The sequence below is a fragment of the Labrus bergylta genome, chromosome 6 (genome assembly GCF_963930695.1).
Source record: "Labrus bergylta chromosome 6, fLabBer1.1, whole genome shotgun sequence".
Classification (NCBI taxonomy): domain Eukaryota; kingdom Metazoa; phylum Chordata; class Actinopteri; order Labriformes; family Labridae; genus Labrus; species Labrus bergylta.
In genome coordinates, this window is record NC_089200.1 from 1,869,030 (window position 1) to 1,895,127 (window position 26,098).

Below are 26,098 nucleotides of genomic sequence, written 5' to 3' on the forward strand. Positions count from 1 at the left end.
ATTATTTTTCTTATTAGTATTATTTTTTCTTCATACCTTTTCTTTGGATCTTTATTTATTTTTATTTCATGTTGTATGTATTCTTGTATGTTTAAAAAATTATATATATAAAAATGTGCCAGGATGAACAAAATTTGTGATGAAATATGACAACTTGTAATGTAATAAAACAGCCTGCAATAAAGTAATAATTTGAAAAAAGTATTTTGTCAAAGCATCTTTGCGTTCTTAGAAAAGCGCTATAAAAAAACAACGTATTATTATTATTATTATTATTATTATTATTATTATTATTATTATTATTATAGGCTACGTACAGGGCCTCAATATAGCCTGTTCATTTTTTACGTAGCCTATTTGACTTTTAGTGACACATTATTATAGCCTGAACATCGTACTGTATGTTCTGTCTCGTATTATTATAATTTATATGTTCTACACAATTTCAGAGTCGAAGCTTATTTTGTTGGTTCTGGTCGGTTCTGGAAATGTTGTCCTTTCAGTCTGTAACTTGACTTCCAGGACAGATCATTGACTGCTTATGGGACACCTGGGGAGGAGGGGGTGTCAGGAGGAGGAGGAGGTCGAGGAGGAGGAGGTCCTGAGGAGTCTGCAGAAGAAGCGCCTCTGCTGTTGCGTTGGCAGTCTGAGTCAGGATACAAAGATGCTTCTCGGAGCGCTCGCCGTGTTTCTGACTTTCTTCAGCGTCTCTGAGAGCAAACAAAAAGACTTTTATACTTTTAAAGTGGTAAACAGCAGAGGGAAGCTGGTGTCCCTGGAGAAATACCGAGGATCGGTGAGTGGGGGGGGGGACTTTCACGTTTCACGTTTCAGTTTAACAACAATAAAGTCCGCAGATTGATCCGCAGCACGCTCTTTGCATGCACGAATGGATGTTTTGTTTTTCTGCTTCTCTGTCCCTCTTAATGCTCGGTGTGTAGATGTAAGTTAACTAACACAAACTGCTGCAAGGGTAGACTTCCCCCTGTAGCTGCCCGGGATGTCCCGTCATGTAGCCCGGATGGCCTACGTGGCAAGAGGCCTGCAGAGCTCCGCTTTCATTCAAACAAGGTACGGATCAACAGGATCAGAGTTAATCTGCACACAACACACTGATACCGTTACACAAATCACTGCAGACTGTATGCAGCTTGTCTGAGCTTATTGACTATCACGCTGGTTTGTAATGAATCAGTAACTCTCTTCATAGCCTACAAATGAGACAAGAAGATGACTGCAGAATACTTATAATTATAAACTTAAAATGAATGTTTATTGACTTAAATCTTGTGTGAATAGGAATAAAACTAAACATGAATTATTCCTTAATGTGTCACGTTAAACTGAGCTCAAATGATGCTCAATTAAACACCTTAAACAAAAACATCCTAAACCTCTAAGACCTCTTTCAGAGAGGGATCCAAACTCTCACATTTACTAGTCCTAGCTGAAATATTAAATATGTAGTTGATTGTTTTTTTCATTTAGAATCTCTGAAGTGCAGCTCCAGGAGGTTTTCAGAAACATTACACTCCTTCATCGTGACACTAGAGGTCAGCACAACAACATGGGATCATCTAACTGTCATGCTGTGGTCTGACTGAGCCTTCAAAGTCAAAACAAAAGGCTGCATGAAGTTTTAACTGTTTCACTGATGAGCGGCCATCTTTACTAACACTCTTCACTGTTTCTATGCTGCAAACCTGTACAGGTGTGCCCCGCCCCCTACACTTCTTTAAAGCGTATAGAGGAAAGGTGAACTACAGACACATTCATCCCTTTAGACTTTACGAGCACTTCAGATATTAGCATGCTAACATGGTTGGTCAATTAAGATAAATGTGCACAAAACTGAAAACCAGAGTGCGCTGCATGTGTGAACACTAACAGCAACAATTTTTCACTCCCACCTGAGGGTTTTCCTGCCATCCCCCTTTTAAAATGTTCAGAGTAAAGCCGGGGCGATGTGTGCACGCAGTAGAGCTGTCAATTCTTATTCTCAATTTGAACATTAATTCAAACCCTGGGGGGAGAAAGTTCACAATGGAAACTGTAATGAGCCGCTCAAATTCAAAATATACAGTACAGTCTATCGGCGCATCAGGCTGTCTGAAGCATTTCACAGTTTGATCCAGCAGAGGGCGCTCTCAGTGTAACTTGACCTTGAGCATGTGTAACATGTCCTGGACATGCAAAAAGGGGTGAATAACTTTACTATAGCTAACAGAAGCTCACCACCCATTAGTTAACTCGTCTACTCTTTCCTAGTACTATGTGAGAGTTCGCTCCCTACCAGCCGCTAGTCTACTCTTTCCTAGTACCTGGAGCGATGTAAAATGACTCTTCTAACACCCTTTGGAGAAGAGAGGACTTATATAACCACATAGCTTTAGGATTAACATAACAACAGGCCTAACATTTATTTCTAGAATAATTAGATTCAAGTATAATCCTTGATTCAGGACAGATTACCCCCCAGAGGCTCGCACCCCCGGAGAGGGAATAACTGCAACTCTCCTCACTAGGATGTTAGGTGTGTATGAGGTGTGTAGTAAAAGTCAGTAGAAGTGTGCCGTGTTGTGACTGCTCAAGCTTACCTCCCGAGGTTCACGCGGCGTCCTTAAGAGAGACGCCGGTCTTTGTGGTGTGAATGATTTCAGTCAGAAAATGATTTCAAAAAGTTTCCAAAATTTATTGAAAAAACTTCAAAAGATATTCAAAATACAAAACAGTAAAAGTAAAAATATAAAAATGTAAAAAGTAAAAGCAAAACACAAAGACCAAAGTCTAAACCTGAGAGTGTAGACACTTGAGGTTTTAAAAGATCTTGGTCTCAGAGACTAAGTCCCAAAATGGGGATTCAAAAGTCAGAGTGACGTGGAGTCCTTTAGAAAAGTAAAAAAGAACCTCGATCAGCTTTTCCACAACGTGTTTATAGCCAAACTGTCTCTTTTTTCCAAGATTCTGTAAAACCTCAACAATGCATATTCGCAGAAACGTGATACATCCACAGGTGATACCAAGTTCATATGTGGTTTTAATGTCAATGCAAAAAGTTACACAGGTGATATCAAGTTCATATGTGGTTTTAGCTCGAAGACCGTGAACCAGGCAGATTTGCAGAAATGTTATACACCTACGAGCTCCTAAGTGGTTTTGCTCAAAGTATGGCACACTTATCCTGACCTCACAGGTGCATAGGCACCGCAGATGTATGCATGATTGACAGGATATGTAAAAGCGAAAAAAAAAAAATAGTTATGACTATATGACATAAAAGGATTAAATGATAATAAAAGAAAAACAACATATATGGTCAAAACAAATTCAACAGTTGCATAACTCTTTCTGATCTTTCAACACATGCACTCTTGACCTCAGTGAATGAAGACTGTAATGTTGTGGCAAAATCAACAGGGGAGCGATTTAGAAGCGACTCGTCGCTCTGCTGACAGCAGCCACCTGCATTGGTGGAGAGACTCTCCAAGTTGGCCCGCAAATATTTGTGTGTACCAGTTCCTGACCAATCTTGATTTAAAATTCATCTGGAGTCCACCCAGTCCGAAACCTAGACAAGACCGAGTCAAAATGCTTTCGATTCTGAGACGAGACTGAGACCTTCAAAAAGTGGATATTTGGTGTCTTGGATTTCTACTTCTGTTGTGGAAACAGGCGCTAATTAATCTTAAAATTCAAAGGCTTCAGCTGTTTGTGTGTTACTGTGTCTTCAGGTGTCCCTGGTGGTGAATGTAGCCAGTGAATGTGGCTTCACTGAGGAACACTACAAAGACCTCCAGCAGCTCCAGCGGGACTTCGGGCCGTATCACTTCAACGTGCTGGCCTTCCCCTGCAACCAGTTCGGTCAGCAGGAGCCGGGCAGCGACAAGGAGATCGACAGCTTTGTGCGCAGAGTCTACGACGTCTCCTTCCCCCTGTTCAGCAAAATCGCTGTTGTCGGACCTGGAGCCAACAATGTGTACAAGTATCTTGCAGGTGAGTGAGATGTGTCATCAGATCTTCTCTTTTATTTATGGCTTAAAAGGTTTTTTAAAAAATGGACATATCAAGTAAAAATTCCAGGTGTACACAGTAAATTAAACATATAAAAGTTGTGCTGAAAAGTTAGCTTGAACTGTACAACTGCATTTTATGACGCATGACCAAAGCTCACGATTTATGTGCTCACACTGTACGACCTGATCGTTTAGATGAAGGTCATTCTGTGTAAGTTTACATGCAATGTGAAGCTACAGGCTAACTAAAGAGCGCTAACATTAGCATGCATTAGCATTCATTTTGGCCGCCACTTGTTCTAAACTCTTTTATTTGAACGCGAGTGGAGGTGTGTCTCTGGAGGAGAGCGGCGGCTTCAGTATGGAGGAGGTGTGGCCAAACAGCAGTTTGTTTTGGTTTCATGTTTTGGTTTCATCTACTGGATCAAAAAGTTGCACATTCTTCCTTTAAAAAAAGAGTGATGTTTGGGCTTTTTGTGCCTTTAATGGAGAGGTAGGATTGTGGATAGAGTCGGAAATCAGGGAGAGAGAGAGAGGATCGACATGTGGGAAAAGAGCCACAGGTGGGATTTGATCCTGGGCCGCCCGCTTGGAGGACCAAAGCTGCCATACACGGGGTGCACGCACTAACCACTGATCCACCAGCGCCCCGTGATTTTTAAATTTATTTGGAAGAACCAATGGAAAAAAGCTGTTTCTTGACGGGAGTCAAAATGGAGCACACTGCACTTGAGAGAGATTTTTAAATCATGGTCGCTTTAATATCTTCTTCTTCTCTCATTCTCTTCAGAGTCTTCTGAAAAGGAGCCGAACTGGAACTTCTGGAAGTATCTCATTGACGTAAAGGGCAATGTGGTGGACGCATGGGGACCCAAAGTTTCTGTCAAAGAACTCCGACCTAAAATATCTGACCTGGTGCGTCAGATCATCTTAAAGAAGAAAGAAGAGCTTTAACCTCCCGTGAAAAGGCCCTTCACTATTCAGCCTCCTGTAGTGCGAACAGTCAATTCATTTGTCGTTGAAATGTTGTTAGCCAAAGAGCTCCTGTTTCCCTATTGTTAGTGACAATCATGTTTTTGTGTTTTTATTCATCATGATTTTTGGAATAAACGATGACTTTGATGAGAGCACAATGTCGGTATTAAGTTGATGTCAAGATGTTACTTTCTGTAGGTATCTGTTATAATGTGACACTTAATTATTAAGTATGAAAATCGAGGCTCCCAACCAGACAGGCACACACACACATTTGTTTTTTACTATCCTGAAGAACATTTTCAAACTCTTATCAAATCAAATCCAGACAAGCCAGCCCACCACAGCAGTACAACACAAGCTTGTGATAGGCTGTGAGCACAGGATGACCAAAGATGTTCTATTAAACGGGAGCACTCTGCTGTTTTTAACACTTAATGACAGTCATTCACAAGTCCCCCCCCCCCTTTGTTATTGATTTATTTTTTAATTGTAACTAGAACTGATCCGCGGGCCAGTCTGATGTCATCCAGAGTTGGCCCCTGGACCCCCCAGTTGAGTAGGCCTGACATAGAAGAAGAACTCTTACTCTTTGCAGAGTTGTACTCATCCAAAACATTCTTCAATAATAGCACACACTTACATGTGTAAATAAATGCCCCATAATTAGATTTGTAATGATATCATTATAGTTCTAAAACCACATCCTACACTCAAACTGTTCACAGCCAATCAGCATATAAAACATGAAGTATTTCCTCATGAGGAACAAGAAAATGATGTGTTCGTGCACCCACAGGTAATATAATATGTTCTTCCTCATGAGCACCCACAGGTAATGATTTTTGACAGACAGGCTGTGGTCCTCGGGTCCGGCCTCTGCCCTTTGCTGCATGTCATCCCCCTTTCTCTCTCCTCCCAACATTTCTTGCTTCCTGTCATATCTAATGAAGGCAGTAAAAGGCCAAAAAAATCCTTTTAGAAAAGTGCGTAAGAAGAGCTCACATGCACACACAGGTAATGATGTTTTCAGGCAAGCAGCATGCCAACCGTTAAGTAACCGCAAGTAACCGTTAAGACTTTAAGCCGAACGAGGAGAGGTCGTTTAAAAATGTTGGTAGTCATGTGAAACAAAATGTTATATTCTTTCAGTGGGATGCATTTTCACTCTCATTTCAATCAGAAGAGAGTTACATAAGAGTGAACATGATTTATTTAACAGTTTAGGAAAAGATGAATACACAGTGTCTTTGGTGATTGGACTCAGAGGGATAGGGAGGCCGACAACAGGATAGCATACCCCCCTATGGAGTCTAGACCCTGGTGGTGGTGATGGAGGTATGCAGGATGTGATGAGGAGTGGGTTTCTGTATCCAGAGGTACTGCTTGTCAACAGGGAAGGTAGGCATCTGCTTGGGGCACCAGGACATAAAGGGGTTCCTCGAGGGCTGACAAACTTTACACCACAGCAAAGGCTCTAAATGTGCACATTTTCCAATGACAGTAGGAAACCTACCTAAGGGGGCCCCCATCTGACGGCACTCACTGACATTGCCCTGCTAAACGTAGCATGAAATTATTGCTGTGAAAACCAAAATTTGTCAGTGAAAGTAAAGGAAGAGGGAGTGTGGGAGTGAAAAAAGAAAGAGGAACAAAGAGGACGAGGGGTTAGCGTCGGGACCAAGCGGCAACCTCCGGTCTTGAAAAATTTAGTCAGTGGGGAAGTGAAAATTCCTGCAGTTCATCGAGTGTCCACTAGAGGCTGGCTCCAGGAACACCGAAAGTCACATACACATGACTGGCAAAAAAGACAGCAGAAATTAACAGATTTATTTTTGGGCTTTTTATGCCTTTAATGGAGAGATAGGACAGTGGATAGAGTCGAAAGGGAGGGAGAGAGAGAGGGGAACGACATGCGGGAAGGGAGCCACAGGTGGGATGTGAACCCGGGCCGCCCGCTTGAGACTACAGCCTCCACGCACTAACCACTGCGCCACCAGCGCCCCAGAAATTAACATTTTTACAGTCTGGTACAAAAACGAAATAGGTCCTGAATTTTTCCTGAAATGGCTCATTTTTGATTTTGAAAACGTTTTGTGTTATCCATAGTTAGGCGCATATAGCTGACTTGATTGACAGGTGGGCGGGATGTAATGGTTCGACAAGAGGCTTGACCCACCTCAGCTCCAGGTCTCAGCCTGTCGTTAGGCTGACTGAAAGTTAGACTGTGACAGCCAACATGGCGGCTGCTGCTGATGAGCCTCCAGAGCCCCCTGCAGGAACAAGATGGCTGATGTCACTCAGGCTTCATCCATACAGTCTGGGACACTGGCAGACATAATGCTGATAAACACTGGTAGGTGGGACTCCCAATGAATTAACAAACTGACTGCTGAAGAGAGAGAACAGATTTGAAAATGGGAAAGCAGCAGGATGATTGGTTTCTGCTTGAGCTTACGCTGCACTCCATTTAATGTGTGGTATATGTTCATCCACAAGGGGGCACTCATACATCGAGGAAACCAGTGTAAACTGAGTCATGAAATAAAATGTTAGCAGGCAGCACCCTTCTTTTGTGAGAGTAAAATGCCACTCTTCCTTCTTGTGTGAGTTTCTATAGAGGTACTGCGTTTCTGAACAGGTGTGGTATATTTTAACGACCATAAGGACAAGGTGTGCTCACCTTTTTTGTGATCCTTCAGACGGTCGTCGCCTCAATGAAAAGTCATCACGTCACCAAACATTTCCCCACACCCTTTGTACTTTCTGCCTTTCAGTTTCTTTTTTCTTGGCAGGATTTGGAACAGAACAGAAAAAGGGAAAATTACGGTAGCCACAAAACAAATCAACCGGGTATTGAGTTGTAAATACTTCAAACCCACTTTCTTACCTGATAAGATATTTGATCCATTTTTCGTTCCAGTTCTTTAGTTTTTACTTACCGGAAAGTGAAAGTCAGTCACTAAATGCCACATGACAAACAAAGAACGTGTGAAGGCCAGAAAAGGAAAGAAGATCTGTGATTTTATGTTCTCCTTATAGTCTTTTGTTTCACTCTCGAGATCGCTGTCCCTCAACTCATTTAAGAAAAATAATCACATATCATCAGAGGGGGCAATAATAAACATGCTATAGGGACTGTGTCCATTAATGTCCTATGATGACCATTCTGACGTCAAGTTGACAAGTCGGGCACGTCATTTTTTTTTTCTGAGTTTCCGAATTGTTGTTCCGTCTTGAGCAGGTGTTCATGTGAATTTTACAACCCGGAAACTTGTTTTTCCGGTATGTCCGACACCACATGAATGCAGCATTAGTCTCAGTGTACCTTCCCCCTGACAAATTTGAAATCACAGCAGTGGCTCAAAATGTTCAATGTTTGCAAAGACAGATGGAAACCTCCCCAAAGTCAGAGGCGCTGCTTGTCAACAGGCAAGGCAGGCAACTGCTCGAGGCCCCGCACCAGTAGGGGGGGCCACTGAGGGCTCACATACTTAAACCAAAGTAGTGGCCCAAAATGTGCTAATTTTGCAATGACAGTAAGAAACAACCCTAAGTGGGCCCCCAACTAACTGGACTCACTCTTGTTGCCCTGCTAAACGTTGCAAGTGTGTCAATGAAAGTCAACAAAGAAAAATGAAGAAGAAGGATCCGTCTACATGAGAGAAAAAAAGAAACATGAAAAAAAGAGGAAGAGGAGTAAGTTTTGGATCACTGCGGACATAATGCTGATGGACGCTGGTTGGAGGGCCCACAGATTGATTCTTGTTTAGGACCCCAACAGACTCCAGAATCGCCACTGCCGAAAGTATCCCCATCTGACAGCAGTCACTCATGGAATAGTAAATGACTGAATGTTGCTAGTCTAGCACTGTTGGTGTCAAATTATTGTTAACATGATGATGATGAACCCTAGAGGGGCTCCCAAAGACTTTTGCCTAGGGCCCAAACAGACTCCAGAATCGCCACTGAAGATCTCTTTGGATCAAGCTTTGAATTAACCCTGACCTGGATGACTGAGAGCCTACACAGACAACTACTCAGGGCTGTGCTTCTCTGTCTGCTTAACAGCTGATTGTGAATTAAGGGCTGAAATATAATAACAATAATTGACTATCTGCCTTTGATATATGCATGACAGATTCCTCATTTCTTATTACTGTAACAAAACATTAAGGTACATATTTATATGTGTGTGGAGTACGTTTTTTCAGCACTGAAAAATTACAAATGGGCTTAAACGTGATGTTTTGCAAAGCATAGGGAAAGCTTTATTAAACAGGCAATATCATATTACACAGTCCACCTTTCAATAGTATATGAATGTGATTAAAGCAATAAAGACAATACAACAGATTTGAATAATAACTCAATAAATAATAGCATAATTAAAGATAAATAAAAATCCAATTGAATGAAAGATATGTGACAACAGGAAAAATTAAATTAGATGTTAAATTAAACATTTTGTCTTTACACAATCTATGATGACATTGACATTTTATATCCTAAAACATGAGAGGAAGGAGCTGTATGTTCATGCAACTGCACAGCTTGAAGTCCTCATTATTGAGTAAACAACAGGCTTTTTTTTCATTATACATTTTGAACGACAGTGGGGAAAAATAGTGTCCCCTTGTTTTTCTACATGTGTCTACTACATTGCAGACTTCTTGTTACATCTTAGCTTGATTCAGAGAACATCACCTTATTCCTTCATTTGTGTTTTCTAACCCCGGTAACCGCCAGCTACAGATGTCTGTGGACAGTTTAGCCAAATCTAGCACGTAGAAACCCTGTCATAGTCTTTCTAGCAGCTTAATTGGGTACATCTTCTGTTTCCTAAAAGAGGGTAAATACGAGGAGTCCAAGCAGCAGAGGGATCATACCCTGACTCACAAAGGAAGCATCACTTGTAGCATTTCGGCCTCTTTGTTCTACTATAATGGTTGCTGTGGAAAGTGTTGTTTCTTGGTTTGAGGTGGTTTTGTTAGTGTCGTGGGGTGCTGTTGTTATCGTTGGTGAAGCAATTTTTGACCTGGATACCCTTGGGGCAATGTTATCTGTTTTCAGGGCAGCAGATGTCGATGATAGAACAGCAGTTGGCGGTGGTGGGGCAGTCCTTATTTGGGCAGTAGGTCTTGCTGCCAAGGCATCAGTTGTTGTTACCATGTTCATTGGAGGAGCATTTCTTTTTTTAATATGGAGACCAACTATTTTTTCTATAGATTTTGGACTGATTTTTTCTGTCATTGGCACTGGGGCAGTTGTTATTGTTGGTGAAGCAGTGGTTGTTGTTATGGCAACAGTTGTTGCAGTTGTTGTCATCGGGTTTGTTTGCTTGAAAGGACTGCATTTTGTTTTCAGTTCAGATGTTGTTTTGGGAACCACAGTCTTTGTTGTTACGGCAACAGTTGTTGCAGTTGTTGTCATCGGGTTTGTTTGCTTGAAAGGACTGCATTTTGTTTTCAGTTCAGATGTTGTTTTGGGAACCACAGTCTTTGTCGTTACGGCAACAGTTGTTGCAGTTGTCATAGGGTTTGTTGGCTTGAAAGGACTGCATTTTGTTTTCAGTTCAGATGTTGTTTTGGGAACCACAGTCTTTGTCGTTACGGCAACAGTTGTTGCAGTTGTCATAGGGTTTGTTGGCTTGAAAGGACTGCATTTTGTTTTCAGCTCAGATGTTGTTTTGGGAACCACAGTCTTTGTCGTTACGGCAACAGTTGTTGCAGTTGTCATAGGGTTTGTTGGCTTGAAAGGACTGCATTTTGTTTTCAGTTCAGATGTTGTTTTGGGAACCACAGTCTTTGTCGTTACGGCAACAGTTGTTGCAGTTGTCATAGGGTTTGTTGGCTTGAAAGGACTGCATTTTGTTTTCAGCTCAGATGTTGTTTTGGGAACCACAGTCTTTGTCGTTACGGCAACAGTTGTTGCAGTTGTCATAGGGTTTGTTGGCTTGAAAGGACTGCATTTTGTTTTCAGTTCAGATGTTGTTTTGGGAACCACAGTCTTTGTCGTTACGGCAACAGTTGTTGCAGTTGTCATAGGGTTTGTTGGCTTGAAAGGACTGCATTTTGTTTTCAGTTCAGATGTTGTTTTAGGAACCACAGTCTTTGTTGTTACAGCAACAGTTGTTGCAATTGTTGTCATCGGGTTTGTTTGAGCAGGAGCATTATTTGTTTGGGGAGAAGTCATTGGAGGAGCAGTGGCTGTTGCTGGAACCGCCTTTGTTTCCTTAAGGGTGACTTTGCCAGGAAAGAGGTTTGGAGTAGGGGGTTTTGTAGTCGATGTAGCAAGTGCTGTTGCAAGGAATTGAACCACTGTACTAGAAGCAACCAGTGATTTTGTTTGGACAGCAGTTGAAGTGGAAGCTGCAGTAGCTGTTGTTGTGGTAGTTGGATCAGCTGTTGTGGTAGTTGGAGCAGCTGTTGTGGTTGTTACAGCAGCTGTTGTGGTTGTTGGAGCAGCTGTTGTGGTAGTTGGAGCAGCTGTTGTGGTAGTTGGAGCAGCTGTTGTTGTTGTTGGAGCAGCTGTTGTTGTTGTTGGAGCAGCTGTTGTGGTAGTTGGAGCAGCTGTTGTTGTTGTTGGAGCAGCTGTTGTGGTAGTTGGAGCAGCTGTTGTGGTAGTTGGAGCAGCTGTTGTTGTTGTTGGAGCAGCTGTTGTTGTTGTTGGAGCAGCTGTTGTGGTAGTTGGAGCAGCTGTTGTGGTAGTTGGAGCAACTGTAGTTGTAGTAGCTGTTGTGGTTGTTGGAGCAACTGTAGTTGGAGCAGATGTTGTTGTTGTGGTTGGAGCAGCTGTAGTTGTAGTAGCTGTTGTTGTTGTTGGAGCAGCTGTTGTGGTTGTTGGAGCAGCTGTTGTGGTAGTTGGAGCAGCTGTTGTGGTTGTTGGAGCAGCTGTAGTTGTAGTAGCTGTTGTGGTTGTTGGAGCAGCTGTTGTGGTAGTTGGAGCAGATGTTGTTGTTGTGGTTGGAGCAGCTGTAGTTGTAGTAGCTGTTGTGGTTGTTGGAGCAGCTGTTGTGGTAGTTCGAGCAGATGTTGTTGTTGTGGTTGGAGCAGTAGTTGGGGCTGCACTGGTTGTTGTAAGAGAGTTCTGTTGTTCTAGGGCCTGCTGTTCTTGTTGTTTGAGTCCAACAGTTGTGGTTGTTGTTGTTGTTGTTGGGGCAGCTGTTGTGGTAGTTAGAGCAGCTGTTGTGGTAGTTTGAGCAGCTGTGGTTGTTGGAGCAGCTGTTGTGGTTGTTGGAGCAGTTGTTGTGGTAGTTGGAGCAGTTGTTGTGGTAGTTGGAGCAGCTGTTGTGGTTGTTGGAGCAGCTGTTGTGGTAGTTGGAGCAGCTGTTGTGGTAGTTGGAGCAGCTGTTGTGGTTGTTGGAGCAGCTGTTGTTGGAGCAGCTGTTGTGGTTGTTGGAGCAGCTGTTGTGGTAGTTGGAGCAGCTGTTGTGGTTGTTGGAGCAGCTGTAGTTGTTGTTGGAGCAGCTGTTGTGGTAGTTGGAGCAGCTGTTGTGGTAGTTGGAGCAGCTGTTGTGGTTGTTGGAGCAGCTGTTGTGGTAGTTGGAGCAGCTGTTGTGGTTGTTGGAGCAGCTGTTGTTGGAGCAGCTGTTGTGGTTGTTGGAGCAGCTGTTGTGGTAGTTGGAGCAGCTGTTGTGGTTGTTGGAGCAGCTGTAGTTGTTGTTGGAGCAGCTGTTGTGGTAGTTGGAGCAGCTGTTGTGGTAGTTGGAGCAGCTGTTGTGGTAGTTGGAGCAGCTGTTGTTGTTGTTGGAGCAGCTGTTGTTGTTGTTGGAGCAGCTGTTGTGGTAGTTTGAGCAGCTGTTGTGGTTGTTGGAGCAGCTGTTGTGGTAGTTGGAGCAGCTGTTGTGGTTGTTGGAGAAGCTGTTGTGGTTGTTGGAGCAGCTGTTGTTGTTGTTGGAGCAGCTGTTGTGGTTGTTGGAGCAGCTGTTGTTGTTGTTGGAGCAGCTGTTGTGGTAGTTGGAGCAGCTGTTGTGGTTGTTGGAGCAGCTGTTGTGGTAGTTGGAGCAGCTGTTGTGGTTGTTGGAGCAGCTGTAGTTGTTGTTGGAGCAGCTGTTGTGGTAGTTGGAGCAGCTGTTGTGGTTGTTGGAGCAGCTGTTGTGGTTGTTGGAGCAGCTGTTGTGGTTGTTGGAGCAGCTGTTGTTGTTGTTGGAGCAACAGTTGTGGTTGTTGGAGCAGCTGTTGTTGTAGTTGGAGCAGCTGTTGTTGTTGTTGGAGCAGCTGTTGTGGTTGTTGGAGCAGCTGTTGTGGTAGTTGGAGCAGCTGTTGTGGTAGTTGGAGCAGCTGTTGTTGTTGTTGGAGCAGCTGTTGTGGTTGTTGGACTAGCTGTTGTGGTTGTTGGACTAGCTGTTGTGGTAGTTGGAGCAGCTGTTGTGGTTGTTGGAGCAGCTGTTGTGGTTGTTGGAGCAGCTGTTGTGGTAGTTGGAGCAGCTGTTGTGGTAGTTGGAGCAGCTGTTGTTGTTGTTGGAGCAGCTGTTGTGGTTGTTGGACGAGCTGTTGTGGTTGTTGGACTAGCTGTTGTGGTAGTTGGAGCAGCTGTTGTGGTTGTTGGAGCAGCTGTTGTGGTTGTTGGAGCAGCTGTTGTGGTTGTTGGAGCAGCTGTTGTGGTTGTTGGAGCAGCTGTTGTGGTTGTTGGAGCAGCTGTTGTGGTTGTTGGAGCAGCTGTTGTGGTAGTTGGAGCAGCTGTTGTGGTTGTTGGAGCAGCTGTTGTGGTTGTTGGAGCAGCTGTTGTGGTTGTTGGAGCAGCTGTTGTGGTAGTTGGAGCAGCTGTTGTGGTTGTTGGACTAGCTGTTATGGTAGTTGGAGCAGCTGTTGTGGTTGTTGGAGCAGCTGTTGTGGTAGTTGGAGCAGCTGTTGTGGTAGTTGGAGCAGCTGTAGTTGTTGTTGGAGCACCTGTTGTGGTAGTTGGAGCAGCTGTTGTGGTTGTTGGAGCAGCTGTTGTGGTAGTTGGAGCAGCTGTTGTGGTTGTTGGAGCAGCTGTAGTTGTTGTTGGAGCAGCTGTTGTGGTAGTTGGAGCAGCTGTTGTGGTTGTTGGAGCAGCTGTTGTGGTAGTTGGAGCAGCTGTTGTGGTTGTTGGAGCAGCTGTTGTGGTAGTTGGAGCAGCTGTTGTGGTTGTTGGAGCAGCTGTAGTTGTTGTTGGAGCAGCTGTTGTGGTTGTTGGAGCAGCTGTTGTGGTAGTTGGAGCAGCTGTTGTGGTAGTTGGAGCAGCTGTAGTTGTTGTTGGAGCAGCTGTTGTGGTTGTTGGAGTAGCTGTTGTGGTTGTTGGAGCAGCTGTTGTGGTTGTTGGAGCAGCTGTTGTTGTTGTTGGAGCAGCTGTTGTGGTAGTTGGAGCAGCTGTTGTGGTTGTTGGAGCAACAGTTGTGGTAGTTGGAGCAGCTGTTGTTGTAGTTGGAGCAGCTGTTGTGGTTGTTGGAGCAGCTGTTGTGGTTGTTGGAGCAGCTGTTGTGGTAGTTAGAGCAGCTGTTGTTGTTGTTGGAGCAGCTGTTGTGGTAGTTAGAGCAGCTGTTGTGGTTGTTGGAGCAGCTGTTGTGGTTGCTGGAGCAGCTGTTGTTGTAGTTGGAGTAGCTGTTGTTGTTGTTGGAGCAGCTGTTGTGGTAGTTGGAGCAGCTGTTGTTGTTGTTGGAGCAGCTGTTGTGGTTGTTGGAGCAGCTGTTGTGGTTGTTGGAGCAACAGTTGTGGTAGTTGGAGCAGCTGTTGTGGTTGTTGGAGCAACAGTTGTGGTAGTTGGAGCAGCTGTTGTTGTAGTTGGAGCAGCTGTTGTTGTTGTTGGAGCAGCTGTTGTGGTAGTTGGAGCAGCTGTTGTGGTTGTTGGAGCAGCTGTTGTGGTAGTTGGAGCAGCTGTTGTGGTTGTTGGAGCAGCTGTTGTGGTTGTTGGAGCAGCTGTTGTGGTTGTTGGAGCAGCTGTTGTTGTTGTTGGAGCAGCTGTTGTGGTAGTTGGAGCAGCTGTTGTGGTAGTTGGAGCAGCTGTTGTGGTTGTTGGAGCAGCTGTAGTTGTTGTTGGAGCAGCTGTTGTGGTAGTTGGAGCAGCTGTTGTGGTTGTTGGAGCAGCTGTTGTGGTTGTTGGAGCAGCTGTTGTTGTTGTTGGAGCAACAGTTGTGGTTGTTGGAGCAGCTGTTGTTGTAGTTGGAGCAGCTGTTGTTGTTGTTGGAGCAGCTGTTGTGGTTGTTGGAGCAGCTGTTGTGGTTGTTGGAGCAGCTGTTGTGGTAGTTGGAGCAGCTGTTGTGGTAGTTGGAGCAGCTGTTGTTGTTGTTGGAGCAGCTGTTGTGGTTGTTGGACTAGCTGTTGTGGTTGTTGGACTAGCTGTTGTGGTAGTTGGAGCAGCTGTTGTGGTTGTTGGAGCAGCTGTTGTGGTTGTTGGAGCAGCTGTTGTGGTAGTTGGAGCAGCTGTTGTGGTAGTTGGAGCAGCTGTTGTTGTTGTTGGAGCAGCTGTTGTGGTTGTTGGACGAGCTGTTGTGGTTGTTGGACTAGCTGTTGTGGTAGTTGGAGCAGCTGTTGTGGTTGTTGGAGCAGCTGTTGTGGTTGTTGGACTAGCTGTTGTGGTAGTTGGAGCAGCTGTTGTGGTTGTTGGAGCAGCTGTTGTGGTTGTTGGAGCAGCTGTTGTGGTAGTTGGAGCAGCTGTTGTGGTTGTTGGAGCAGCTGTTGTGGTTGTTGGAGCAGCTGTTGTGGTTGTTGGAGCAGCTGTTGTGGTAGTTGGAGCAGCTGTTGTGGTTGTTGGACTAGCTGTTATGGTAGTTGGAGCAGCTGTTGTGGTTGTTGGAGCAGCTGTTGTGGTAGTTGGAGCAGCTTTTGTGGTAGTTGGAGCAGCTGTAGTTGTTGTTGGAGCACCTGTTGTGGTAGTTGGAGCAGCTGTTGTGGTTGTTGGAGCAGCTGTTGTGGTTGTTGGAGCAGCTGTTGTTGTTGTTGGAGCAGCTGTTGTGGTTGTTGGTGCAGCTCTTGTGGTTGTTGGAGCAGCTGTTATGGTTGTTGGAGCAGCTGTTGTGGTTGTTGGAATAGCTGTTGTGGTTGTTGGAGCAACAATTGTGGTCATTGGAGCAGCTGTTGTGGTTGTTGGAGCAGCTGTTGTGGTAGTTGGAGCAGCTGTTGTGGTTGTTGGAGAAGCTGTTGTGGTTGTTGGAGCAGCTGTTGTTGTTGTTGGAGCAGCTGTTGTGGTAGTTGGAGCAGCTGTTGTTGTTGTTGGAGCAGCTGTTGTGGTAGTTGGAGCAGCTGTTGTGGTTGTTGGAGCAGCTGTTGTGGTAGTTGGAGCAGCTGTTGTGGTTGTTGGAGCAGCTGTAGTTGTTGTTGGAGCAGCTGTTGTGGTAGTTGGAGCAGCTGTTGTGGTTGTTGGAGCAGCTGTTGTGGTTGTTGGAGCAGCTGTTGTTGTTGTTGGAGCAACAGTTGTGGTTGTTGGAGCAGCTGTTGTTGTAGTTGGAGCAGCTGTTGTTGTTGTTGGAGCAGCTGTTGTGGTTGTTGGAGCAGCTGTTGTGGTTGTTGGAGCAGCTGTTGTGGTTGTTGGAGCAGCTGTTGTGGTAGTTGGAGCAGCTGTTGTGGTAGTTGGAGCAGCTGTTGTGGTTGTTGGAGCAGCTGTTGTGGTTGTTGGACTAGCTGTTGTGGTAGTTGGAGCAGCTGTTGTGGTTGTTGGACTAGCTGTTATGGTAGTTGGAGCAGCTGTTGTGGTTGTTGGAGCAGCTGTTGTGGTAGTTGGAGCAGCTGTTGTGGTAGTTGGAGCAGCTGTAGTTGTTGTTGGAGCAGCTGTTGTGGTAGTTGGAGTAGCTGTTGTGGTTGTTGGAGCAGCTGTTGTGGTTGTTGGAGCAGCTGTTGTTGTTGTTGGAGCAGCTGTTGTGGTAGTTGGAGCAGCTGTTGTGGTTGTTGGAGCAACAGTTGTGGTAGTTGGAGCAGCTGTTGTTGTAGTTGGAGCAGCTGTTGTGGTTGTTGGAGCAGCTGTTGTGGTTGTTGGAGCAGCTGTTGTGGTAGTTAGAGTAGCTGTTGTTGTTGTTGGAGCAGCTGTTGTGGTAGTTAGAGCAGCTGTTGTGGTTGTTGGAGCAGCTGTTGTGGTTGTTGGAGCAGCTGTTGTTGTAGTTGGAGTAGCTGTTGTGGTTGTTGGAGCAGCTGTTGTGGTAGTTGGAGCAGCTGTTGTTGTTGTTGGAGCAGCTGTTGTGGTTGTTGGAGCAGCTGTTGTGGTTGTTGGAGCAGCTGTTGTGGTTGTTGGAGCAACAGTTGTGGTAGTTGGAGCAGCTGTTGTGGTTGTTGGAGCAACAGTTGTGGTAGTTGGAGCAGCTGTTGTTGTAGTTGGAGCAGCTGTTGTTGTTGTTGGAGCAGCTGTTGTGGTAGTTGGAGCAGCTGTTGTGGTTGTTGGAGCAGCTGTTGTGGTAGTTGGAGCAGCTGTTGTGGTTGTTGGAGCAGCTGTTGTGGTAGTTGGAGCAACTGTTGTGGTAGTTGGAGCAGCTGTTGTTGTTGTTGGAGCAGCTGTTGTGGTAGTTGGAGCAGCTGTTGTGGTTGTTGGAGCAGCTGTTGTGGTAGTTGGAGCAGCTGTTGTGGTTGTTGGAGCAGCTGTAGTTGTTGTTGGAGCAGCTGTTGTGGTAGTTGGAGCAGCTGTTGTGGTTGTTGGAGCAGCTGTTGTGGTTGTTGGAGCAGCTGTTGTTGTTGTTGGAGCAACAGTTGTGGTTGTTGGAGCAGCTGTTGTTGTAGTTGGAGCAGCTGTTGTTGTTGTTGGAGCAGCTGTTGTGGTTGTTGGAGCAGCTGTTGTGGTTGTTGGAGCAGCTGTTGTGGTAGTTGGAGCAGCTGTTGTTGTTGGAGCAGCTGTTGTGGTTGTTGGACTAGCTGTTGTGGTAGTTGGAGCAGCTGTTGTGGTTGTTGGAGCAGCTGTTGTGGTTGTTGGAGCAGCTGTTGTGGTAGTTGGAGCAGCTGTTGTGGTAGTTGGAGCAGCTGTTGTGGTTGTTGGAGCAGCTGTTGTGGTTGTTGGACTAGCTGTTGTGGTAGTTGGAGCAGCTGTTGTGGTTGTTGGACTAGCTGTTATGGTAGTTGGAGCAGCTGTTGTGGTTGTTGGAGCAGCTGTTGTGGTAGTTGGAGCAGCTGTTGTGGTAGTTGGAGCAGCTGTAGTTGTTGTTGGAGCAGCTGTTGTGGTAGTTGGAGTAGCTGTTGTGGTTGTTGGAGCAGCTGTTGTGGTTGTTGGAGCAGCTGTTGTTGTTGTTGGAGCAGCTGTTGTGGTAGTTGGAGCAGCTGTTGTGGTTGTTGGAGCAACAGTTGTGGTAGTTGGAGCAGCTGTTGTTGTAGTTGGAGCAGCTGTTGTGGTTGTTGGAGCAGCTGTTGTGGTTGTTGGAGCAGCTGTTGTGGTAGTTAGAGCAGCTGTTGTTGTTGTTGGAGCAGCTGTTGTGGTAGTTAGAGCAGCTGTTGTGGTTGTTGGAGCAGCTGTTGTGGTTGTTGGAGCAGCTGTTGTTGTAGTTGGAGTAGCTGTTGTGGTTGTTGGAGCAGCTGTTGTGGTAGTTGGAGCAGCTGTTGTTGTTGTTGGAGCAGCTGTTGTGGTTGTTGGAGCAGCTGTTGTGGTTGTTGGAGCAGCTGTTGTGGTTGTTGGAGCAACAGTTGTGGTAGTTGGAGCAGCTGTTGTGGTTGTTGGAGCAACAGTTGTGGTAGTTGGAGCAGCTGTTGTTGTAGTTGGAGCAGCTGTTGTTGTTGTTGGAGCAGCTGTTGTGGTAGTTGGAGCAGCTGTTGTGGTTGTTGGAGCAGCTGTTGTGGTAGTTGGAGCAGCTGTTGTGGTTGTTGGAGCAGCTGTTGTGGTAGTTGGAGCAACTGTTGTGGTTGTTGGAGCAGCTGTAGTTGTTGTTGGAGCAGCTGTTGTGGTAGTTGGAGCAGCTGTTGTGGTTGTTGGAGCAGCTGTTGTGGTTGTTGGAGCAGCTGTTGTTGTTGTTGGAGCAACAGTCGTGGTTGTTGGAGCAGCTGTTGTTGTAGTTGGAGCAGCTGTTGTTGTTGTTGGAGCAGCTGTTGTGGTAGTTGGAGCAGCTGTTGTGGTTGTTGGAGCAGCTGTTGTGGTTGTTGGAGCAGCTGTTGTGGTAGTTGGAGCAGCTGTAGTTGTTGTTGGAGCAGCTGTTGTGGTTGTTGGAGCAGCTGTTGTGGTTGTTGGAGCAGCTGTTGTGGTAGTTGGAGCAGCTGTTGTTGTTGTTGGAGCAGCTGTTGTGGTTGTTGGACTAGCTGTTGTGGTAGTTGGAGCAGCTGTTGTGGTTGTTGGAGCAGCTGTTGTGGTTGTTGGAGCAGCTGTTGTGGTAGTTGGAGCAGCTGTTGTGGTTGTTGGAGCAGCTGTTGTGGTTGTTGGACTAGCTGTTGTGGTAGTTGGAGCAGCTGTTGTGGTTGTTGGACTAGCTGTTATGGTAGTTGGAGCAGCTGTTGTGGTTGTTGGAGCAGCTGTTGTGGTAGTTGGAGCAGCTGTTGTGGTAGTTGGAGCAGCTGTAGTTGTTGTTGGAGCAGCTGTTGTGGTAGTTGGAGTAGCTGTTGTGGTTGTTGGAGCAGCTGTTGTGGTTGTTGGAGCAGCTGTTGTTGTTGTTGGAGCAGCTGTTGTGGTAGTTGGAGCAGCTGTTGTGGTTGTTGGAGCAGCTGTTGTGGTAGTTGGAGCAGCTGTTGTGGTTGTTGGAGCAGCTGTAGTTGTTGTTGGAGCAGCTGTTGTGGTAGTTGGAGCAGTTGTTGTGGTTGTTGGCGCAGCTGTTGTGGTTGTTGGAGCAGCTGTTGTTGTTGTTGGAGCAATAGTCGTGGTTGTTGGAGCAGCTGTTGTTGTAGTTGGAGCAGCTGTTGTTGTTGTTGGAGCAGCTGTTGTGGTAGTTGGAGCAGCTGTTGTGGTTGTTGGAGCAGCTGTTGTGGTTGTTGGAGCAGCTGTTGTGGTAGTTGGAGCAGCTGTTGTGGTTGTTGGAGCAGCTGTTGTGGTTGTTGGAGCAGCTGTTGTGGTAGTTGGAGCAGCTGTTGTTGTTGTTGGAGCAGCTGTTGTGGTTGTTGGACTAGCTGTTGTGGTAGTTGGAGCAGCTGTTGTGGTTGTTGGAGCAGCTGTTGTGGTTGTTGGAGCAGCTGTTGTGGTAGTTGGAGCAGCTGTTGTGGTTGTTGGAGCAGCTGTTGTGGTTGTTGGACTAGCTGTTGTGGTAGTTGGAGCAGCTGTTGTGGTTGTTGGACGAGCTGTTATGGTAGTTGGAGCAGCTGTTGTGGTTGTTGGAGCAGCTGTTGTGGTAGTTGGAGCAGCTGTTGTGGTAGTTGGAGCAGCTGTAGTTGTTGTTGGAGCAGCTGTTGTGGTAGTTGGAGTAGCTGTTGTGGTTGTTGGAGCAGCTGTTGTGGTTGTTGGAGCAGCTGTTGTTGTTGTTGGAGCAGCTGTTGTTGTTGTTGGAGCAGCTGTTGTGGTAGTTGGAGCAGCTGTTGTGGTTGTTGGAGCAGCTGTTGTGGTAGTTGGAGCAGCTGTTGTGGTAGTTGGAGCAGCTGTTGTGGTAGTTGGAGCAGCTGTTGTGGTAGTTGGAGCAGCTGTTGTTGTAGTTGGAGCAGCTGTTGTTGTTGTTGGAGCAGCTGTTGTGGTAGTTGGAGCAGCTGTTGTGGTAGTTGGAGCAGCTGTTGTGGTTGTTGGAGCAACAGTTGTGGTTGTTGGAGCAGCTGTTGTTGTAGTTGGAGCAGCTGTTGTTGTTGTTGGAGCAGCTATTGTGGTTGTTGGAGCCCCTGTTGTGGTTCTTGGAGCAGCTGTTGTTGTTGTTGGAGCAGCTGTTGTGGTAGTTGGAGCAGCTGTTGTGGTTGTTGGAGCAGGTGTTGTGGTAGTTGGAGCAGCTTTTGTGGTTGTTGGAGCAGCTGTTGTGGTTGTTGGAGCAGCTGTTGTTGTTGTTGGAGCAGCTGTTGTTGTTGTTGGAGCAGCTGTTGTGGTAGTTGGAGCAGCTGTTGTGGTTGTTGGAGCAGCTGTTGTGGTAGTTGGAGCAGCTGTTGTTGTTGTTGGAGCAGCTGTTGTGGTAGTTAGAGCAGCTGTTGTGGTTGTTGGAGCAGCTGTTGTGGTAGTTGGAGCAGCTGTTGTTGTAGTTGGAGTAGCTGTTGTTGTTGTTGGAGCAGCTGTTGTGGTTTTTGGTGCAGCTGTTGTGGTTGTTGGAGCAGCTGTTGTGGTTGTTGGAGCAACAGTTGTGGTAGTTGGAGCAGCTGTTGTGGTTGTTGGAGCAACAGTTGTGGTAGTTGGAGCAGCTGTTGTTGTTGTTGGAGCAGCTGTTGTGGTTGTTGGTGCAGCTGTTGTGGTTGTTGGAGCAGCTGTTGTGGTTGTTGGAGCAACAGTTGTGGTAGTTGGAGCAGCTGTTGTGGTTGTTGGAGCAACAGTTGTGGTAGTTGGAGCAGCTGTTGTTGTAGTTGGAGCAGCTGTTGTTGTTGTTGGAGCAGCTGTTGTGGTTGTTGGAGCAGCTGTTGTGGTTGTTGGAGCAGCTGTTGTGGTTGTTGGAGCAGCTGTTGTGGTAGTTGGAGCAGCTGTTGTGGTTGTTGGAGCAGCTGTAGTTGTTGTTGGAGCAGCTGTTGTGGTAGTTGGAGCAGCTGTTGTGGTTGTTGGAGCAGCTGTTGTGGTTGTTGGAGCAGCTGTTGTTGTTGTTGGAGCAACAGTCGTGGTTGTTGGAGCAGCTGTTGTTGTAGTTGGAGCAGCTGTTGTTGTTGTTGGAGCAGCTGTTGTGGTAGTTGGAGCAGCTGTTGTGGTTGTTGGAGCAGCTGTTGTGGTTGTTGGAGCAGCTGTTGTGGTAGTTGGAGCAGCTGTTGTGGTTGTTGGAGCAGCTGTTGTGGTTGTTGGAGCAGCTGTTGTGGTAGTTGGAGCAGCTGTTGTGGTTGTTGGAGCAGCTGTTGTGGTAGTTGGAGCAGCTGTTGTTGTTGTTGGAGCAGCTGTTGTGGTTGTTGGACTAGCTGTTGTGGTAGTTGGAGCAGCTGTTGTGGTTGTTGGAGCAGCTGTTGTGGTTGTTGGAGCAGCTGTTGTGGTAGTTGGAGCAGCTGTTGTGGTTGTTGGAGCAGCTGTTGTGGTTGTTGGACTAGATGTTGTGGTAGTTGGAGCAGCTGTTGTGGTAGTTGGAGCAGCTGTTGTTGTAGTTGGAGCAGCTGTTGTTGTTGTTGGAGCAGCTGTTGTGGTAGTTGGAGCAGCTGTTGTGGTTGTTGGATCAGCTGTTGTGGTTGTTGGAGCAGCTGTTGGAGCAGCTGTTGTGGTAGTTGGAGCAGCTGTTGTGGTAGTTGGAGCAGCTGTTGTGGTTGTTGGAGCAGCTGTTGTTGTTGTTGGAGCAGCTGTTGTTGTTGTTGGAGCAGCTGTTGTGGTAGTTGGAGTAGCTGTTGTGGTTGTTGGAGCAGCTGTAGTTGTTGTTGGAGCAGCTGTTGTGGTAGTTGGAGCAGCTGTAGTTGTTGTTGGAGCAGCTGTTGTGGTAGTTGGAGCAGCTGTTGTGGTTGTTGGAGCAGCTGTTGTTGTTGTAGTTGGAGCAGCTGTTGTTGTTGTTGGAGCAGCTGTTGTGGTAGTTGGAGCAGCTGTTGTGGTAGTTGGAGCAGCTGTTGTGGTTGTTGGAGCAGCTGTTGTGGTAGTTGGAGCAGCTGTTGTTGTAGTTGGAGTAGCTGTTGTTGTTGTTGGAGCAGCTGTTGTGGTCGTTGGAGCAGCTGTTGTTGTTGTTGGAGCAGCTGTTGTGGTTGTTGGTGCAGCTGTTGTGGTTGTTGGAGCAGCTGTTGTGGTAGTTGGAGCAGCTGTTGTGGTTGTTGGAGCAGCTGTAGTTGTTGTTGGAGCAGCTGTTGTGGTAGTTGGAGCAGCTGTTGTGGTTGTTGGAGCAGCTGTTGTGGTTGTTGGAGCAGCTGTTGTTGTTGTTGGAGCAACAGTCGTGGTTGTTGGAGCAGCTGTTGTTGTTGTAGTTGGAGCAGCTGTTGTTGTTGTTGGAGCAGCTGTTGTGGTAGTTGGAGCAGCTGTTGTGGTTGTTGGAGCAGCTGTTGTGGTAGTTGGAGTAGCTGTTGTTGTAGTTGGAGCAGCTGTTGTTGTTGTTGGAGCAGCTGTTGTGGTTGTTGGAGCAGCTGTTGTGGTAGTTGGAGCAGCTGTTGTGGTTGTTGGAGCAGCTGTTGTGGTTGTTGGAGCAGCTGTTGTTGTTGTTGGAGCAGCTGTTGTGGTAGTTGGAGCAGCTGTTGTGGTTGTTGGAGCAGCTGTTGTGGTTGTTGGAGCAGCTGTTGTTGTTGTTGGAGCAACAGTTGTGGTTGTTGGAGCAGCTGTTGTTGTAGTTGGAGCAGCTGTTGTTGTTGTTGGAGCAGCTGTTGTGGTAGTTGGAGCAGCTGTTGTGGTTGTTGGAGCAGCTGTTGTGGTAGTTGGAGCAGCTGTTGTGGTTGTTGGAGCAGCTGTTGTGGTTGTTGGAGCAGCTGTTGTGGTAGTTGGAGCAGCTGTTGTGGTTGTTGGAGCAGCTGTTGTGGTAGTTGGAGCAGCTGTTGTTGTTGTTGCAGCAGCTGTTGTGGTTGTTGGAGCAGCTGTTGTTGTAGTTGGAGCAGCTGTTGTGGTTGTTGGAGCAGCTGTTGTGGTTGTTGGAGCAGCTGTTGTGGTAGTTGGAGCAGCTGTTGTGGTTGTTGGAACAGCTGTTGTGGTTGTTGGACTAGCTGTTGTGGTTGTTGGAGCAGCTGTTGTTGTAGTTGGAGCAGCTGTTGTTGTTGTTGGAGCAGCTGTTGTGGTTGTTGGACTAGCTGTTGTGGTAGTTGGAGCAGCTGTTGTGGTTGTTGGAGCAGCTGTTGTGGTTGTTGGAGCAGCTGTTGTGGTAGTTGGAGCAGCTGTTGTGGTTGTTGGAGCAGCTGTTGTGGTGGTTGTTGGACTAGCTGTTGTGGTTGTTGGAGCAGCTGTTGTGGTAGTTGGAGCAGCTGTTGTGGTTGTTGGAGCAGCTGTTGTGGTTGTTGGACTAGCTGTTGTGGTAGTTGGAGCAGCTGTTGTGGTTGTTGGACTAGCTGTTGTGGTAGTTGGAGCAGCTGTTGTGGTAGTTGGAGCAGCTGTTGTTGTTGTTGGAGCAGCTGTTGTGGTAGTTGGAGCAGCTGTAGTTGTTGTTGGAGCAGCTGTTGTGGTAGTTGGAGCAGCTGTTGTGGTTGTTGGAGCAGCTGTTGTGGTTGTTGGAGCAGCTGTTGTTGTTGTTGGAGCAGCTGTTGTGGTAGTTGGAGCAGCTGTTGTGGTTGTTGGAGCAGCTGTTGTGGTAGTTGGAGCAGCTGTTGTGGTTGTTGGAGCAGCTGTTGTGGTTGTTGGAGCAGCTGTTGTTGTTGTTGGAGCAGCTGTTGTGGTAGTTGGAGCAGCTGTTGTGGTTGTTGGAGCAGCTGTTGTGGTTGTTGGACTAGCTGTTGTGGTAGTTGGAGCAGCTGTTGTGGTTGTTGGACTAGCTGTTATGGTAGTTGGACTAGCTGTTGTGGTAGTTGGAGCAGCTGTTGTGGTTGTTGGACTAGCTGTTATGGTAGTTGGAGCAGCTGTTGTGGTAGTTGGAGCAGCTGTTGTGGTTGTTGGAGCCCCTGTTGTGGTAGTTGGAGCAGCTGTTGTGGTAGTTGGAGCAGATGTTGTGGTTGTTGGAGCAGCTGTTGTGGTTGTTGGACTAGCTGTTGTGGTTGTTGGACTAGCTGTTGTGGTAGTTGGAGCAGCTGTTGTGGTTGTTGGACTAGCTGTTATGGTAGTTGGACTAGCTGTTGTGGTAGTTGGAGCAGCTGTTGTGGTTGTTGGACTAGCTGTTATGGTAGTTGGAGCAGCTGTTGTGGTAGTTGGAGCAGCTGTTGTGGTTGTTGGAGCCCCTGTTGTGGTAGTTGGAGCAGCTGTTGTGGTAGTTGGAGCAGATGTTGTGGTTGTTGGAGCAGCTGTTGTGGTTGTTGGAGCAGCTGTTGTGGTAGTTGGAGCAGCTGTTGTGGTTGTTGGAGCAGCTGTTGTGGTTGTTGGAGCAGCTGTTGTGGTAGTTGGAGCAGCTGTTGTGGTTGTTGGAGCAACAGTTGTGGTAGTTGGAGCAGCTGTTGTTGTAGTTGGAGCAGCTGTTGTGGTTGTTGGAGCAGCTGTAGTTGTTGTTGGAGCAGCTGTTGTGGTTGTTGGAGCAGCTGTTGTTGTAGTTGGAGCAGCTGTTGTTGTTGTTGGAGCAGCTGTTGTGGTTGTTGGAGCAGCTGTTGTGGTAGTTGGAGCAGCTGTAGTTGTTGTTGGAGCAGCTGTTGTGGTAGTTGGAGCAGCTGTTGTGGTTGTTGGAGCAGCTGTTGTGGTTGTTGGAGCAGCTGTTGTTGTTGTTGGAGCAGCTGTTGTGGTAGTTGGAGCAGCTGTTGTGGTTGTTGGAGCAGCTGTTGTGGTAGTTGGAGCAGCTGTTGTGGTTGTTGGAGCAGCTGTTGTGGTTGTTGGAGCAGCTGTTGTTGTTGTTGGAGCAACAGTTGTGGTTGTTGGAGCAGCTGTTGTTGTAGTTGGAGCAGCTGTTGTTGTAGTTGGAGCAGCTGTTGTGGTAGTTGGAGCAGCTGTTGTGGTAGTTGGAGCAGCTGTTGTGGTTGTTGGAGCAGCTGTTGTGGTAGTTGGAGCAGCTGTTGTGGTTGTTGGAGCAGCTGTTGTGGTTGTTGGAGCAGCTGTTGTGGTTGTTGGAGCAGCTGTTGTTGTTGTTGGAGCAGCTGTTGTGGTTGTTGGAGCAGCTGTTGTGGTTGTTGGAGCAGCTGTTGTGGTAGTTGGAGCAGCTGTTGTGGTTGTTGGAGCAGCTGTTGTGGTTGTTGGACTAGCTGTTGTGGTTGTTGGAGCAGCTGTTGTGGTAGTTGGAGCAGCTGTTGTGGTTGTTGGAGCAGCTGTTGTGGTTGTTGGACTAGCTGTTGTGGTAGTTGGAGCAGCTGTTGTGGTTGTTGGACTAGCTGTTATGGTAGTTGGAGCAGCTGTTGTGGTTGTTGGAGCAGCTGTTGTGGTAGTTGGAGCAGCTGTTGTTGTTGTTGGAGCAGCTGTTGTGGTAGTTGGAGCAGCTGTTGTGGTTGTTGGAGCAGCTGTTGTGGTTGTTGGAGCAGCTGTTGTTGTTGTTGGAGCAGCTGTTGTGGTAGTTGGAGCAGCTGTTGTGGTTGTTGGAGCAGCTGTTGTGGTAGTTGGAGCAGCTGTTGTGGTTGTTGGAGCAGCTGTTGTGGTTGTTGGAGCAGCTGTTGTTGTTGTTGGAGCAGCTGTTGTGGTAGTTGGAGCAGCTGTTGTGGTTGTTGGAGCAG

General features: G+C 46.7%; 2 protein-coding genes across 2 annotated transcripts; one reads left to right on the plus strand and one right to left on the minus strand.

The window, feature by feature from the left end:
* The first annotated feature begins 594 nt into the window (after window positions 1-594).
* On the plus strand, window positions 595-5,140 carry gpx7 (glutathione peroxidase 7). Its single transcript, XM_020659210.3, has 3 exons — window positions 595-796; window positions 3,732-3,993; window positions 4,804-5,140. Exons 1-3 carry the CDS (start codon window positions 665-667, stop codon window positions 4,965-4,967), a joined length of 558 nt encoding a protein of 185 aa, XP_020514866.1. The 5' UTR covers window positions 595-664; the 3' UTR covers window positions 4,968-5,140.
* Window positions 5,141-16,451: 11,311 nt separating this feature from the next.
* LOC136179446 (threonine-rich protein-like) lies at window positions 16,452-24,410 on the minus strand (the record flags this gene model as incomplete). Its single annotated transcript, XM_065956270.1, has 2 exons — window positions 16,452-16,511; window positions 24,315-24,410. Coding segments are annotated over 2 exons (156 nt in total), but the record flags the coding sequence as incomplete, so codon positions are not given.
* Window positions 24,411-26,098: the final 1,688 nt, after the last annotated feature.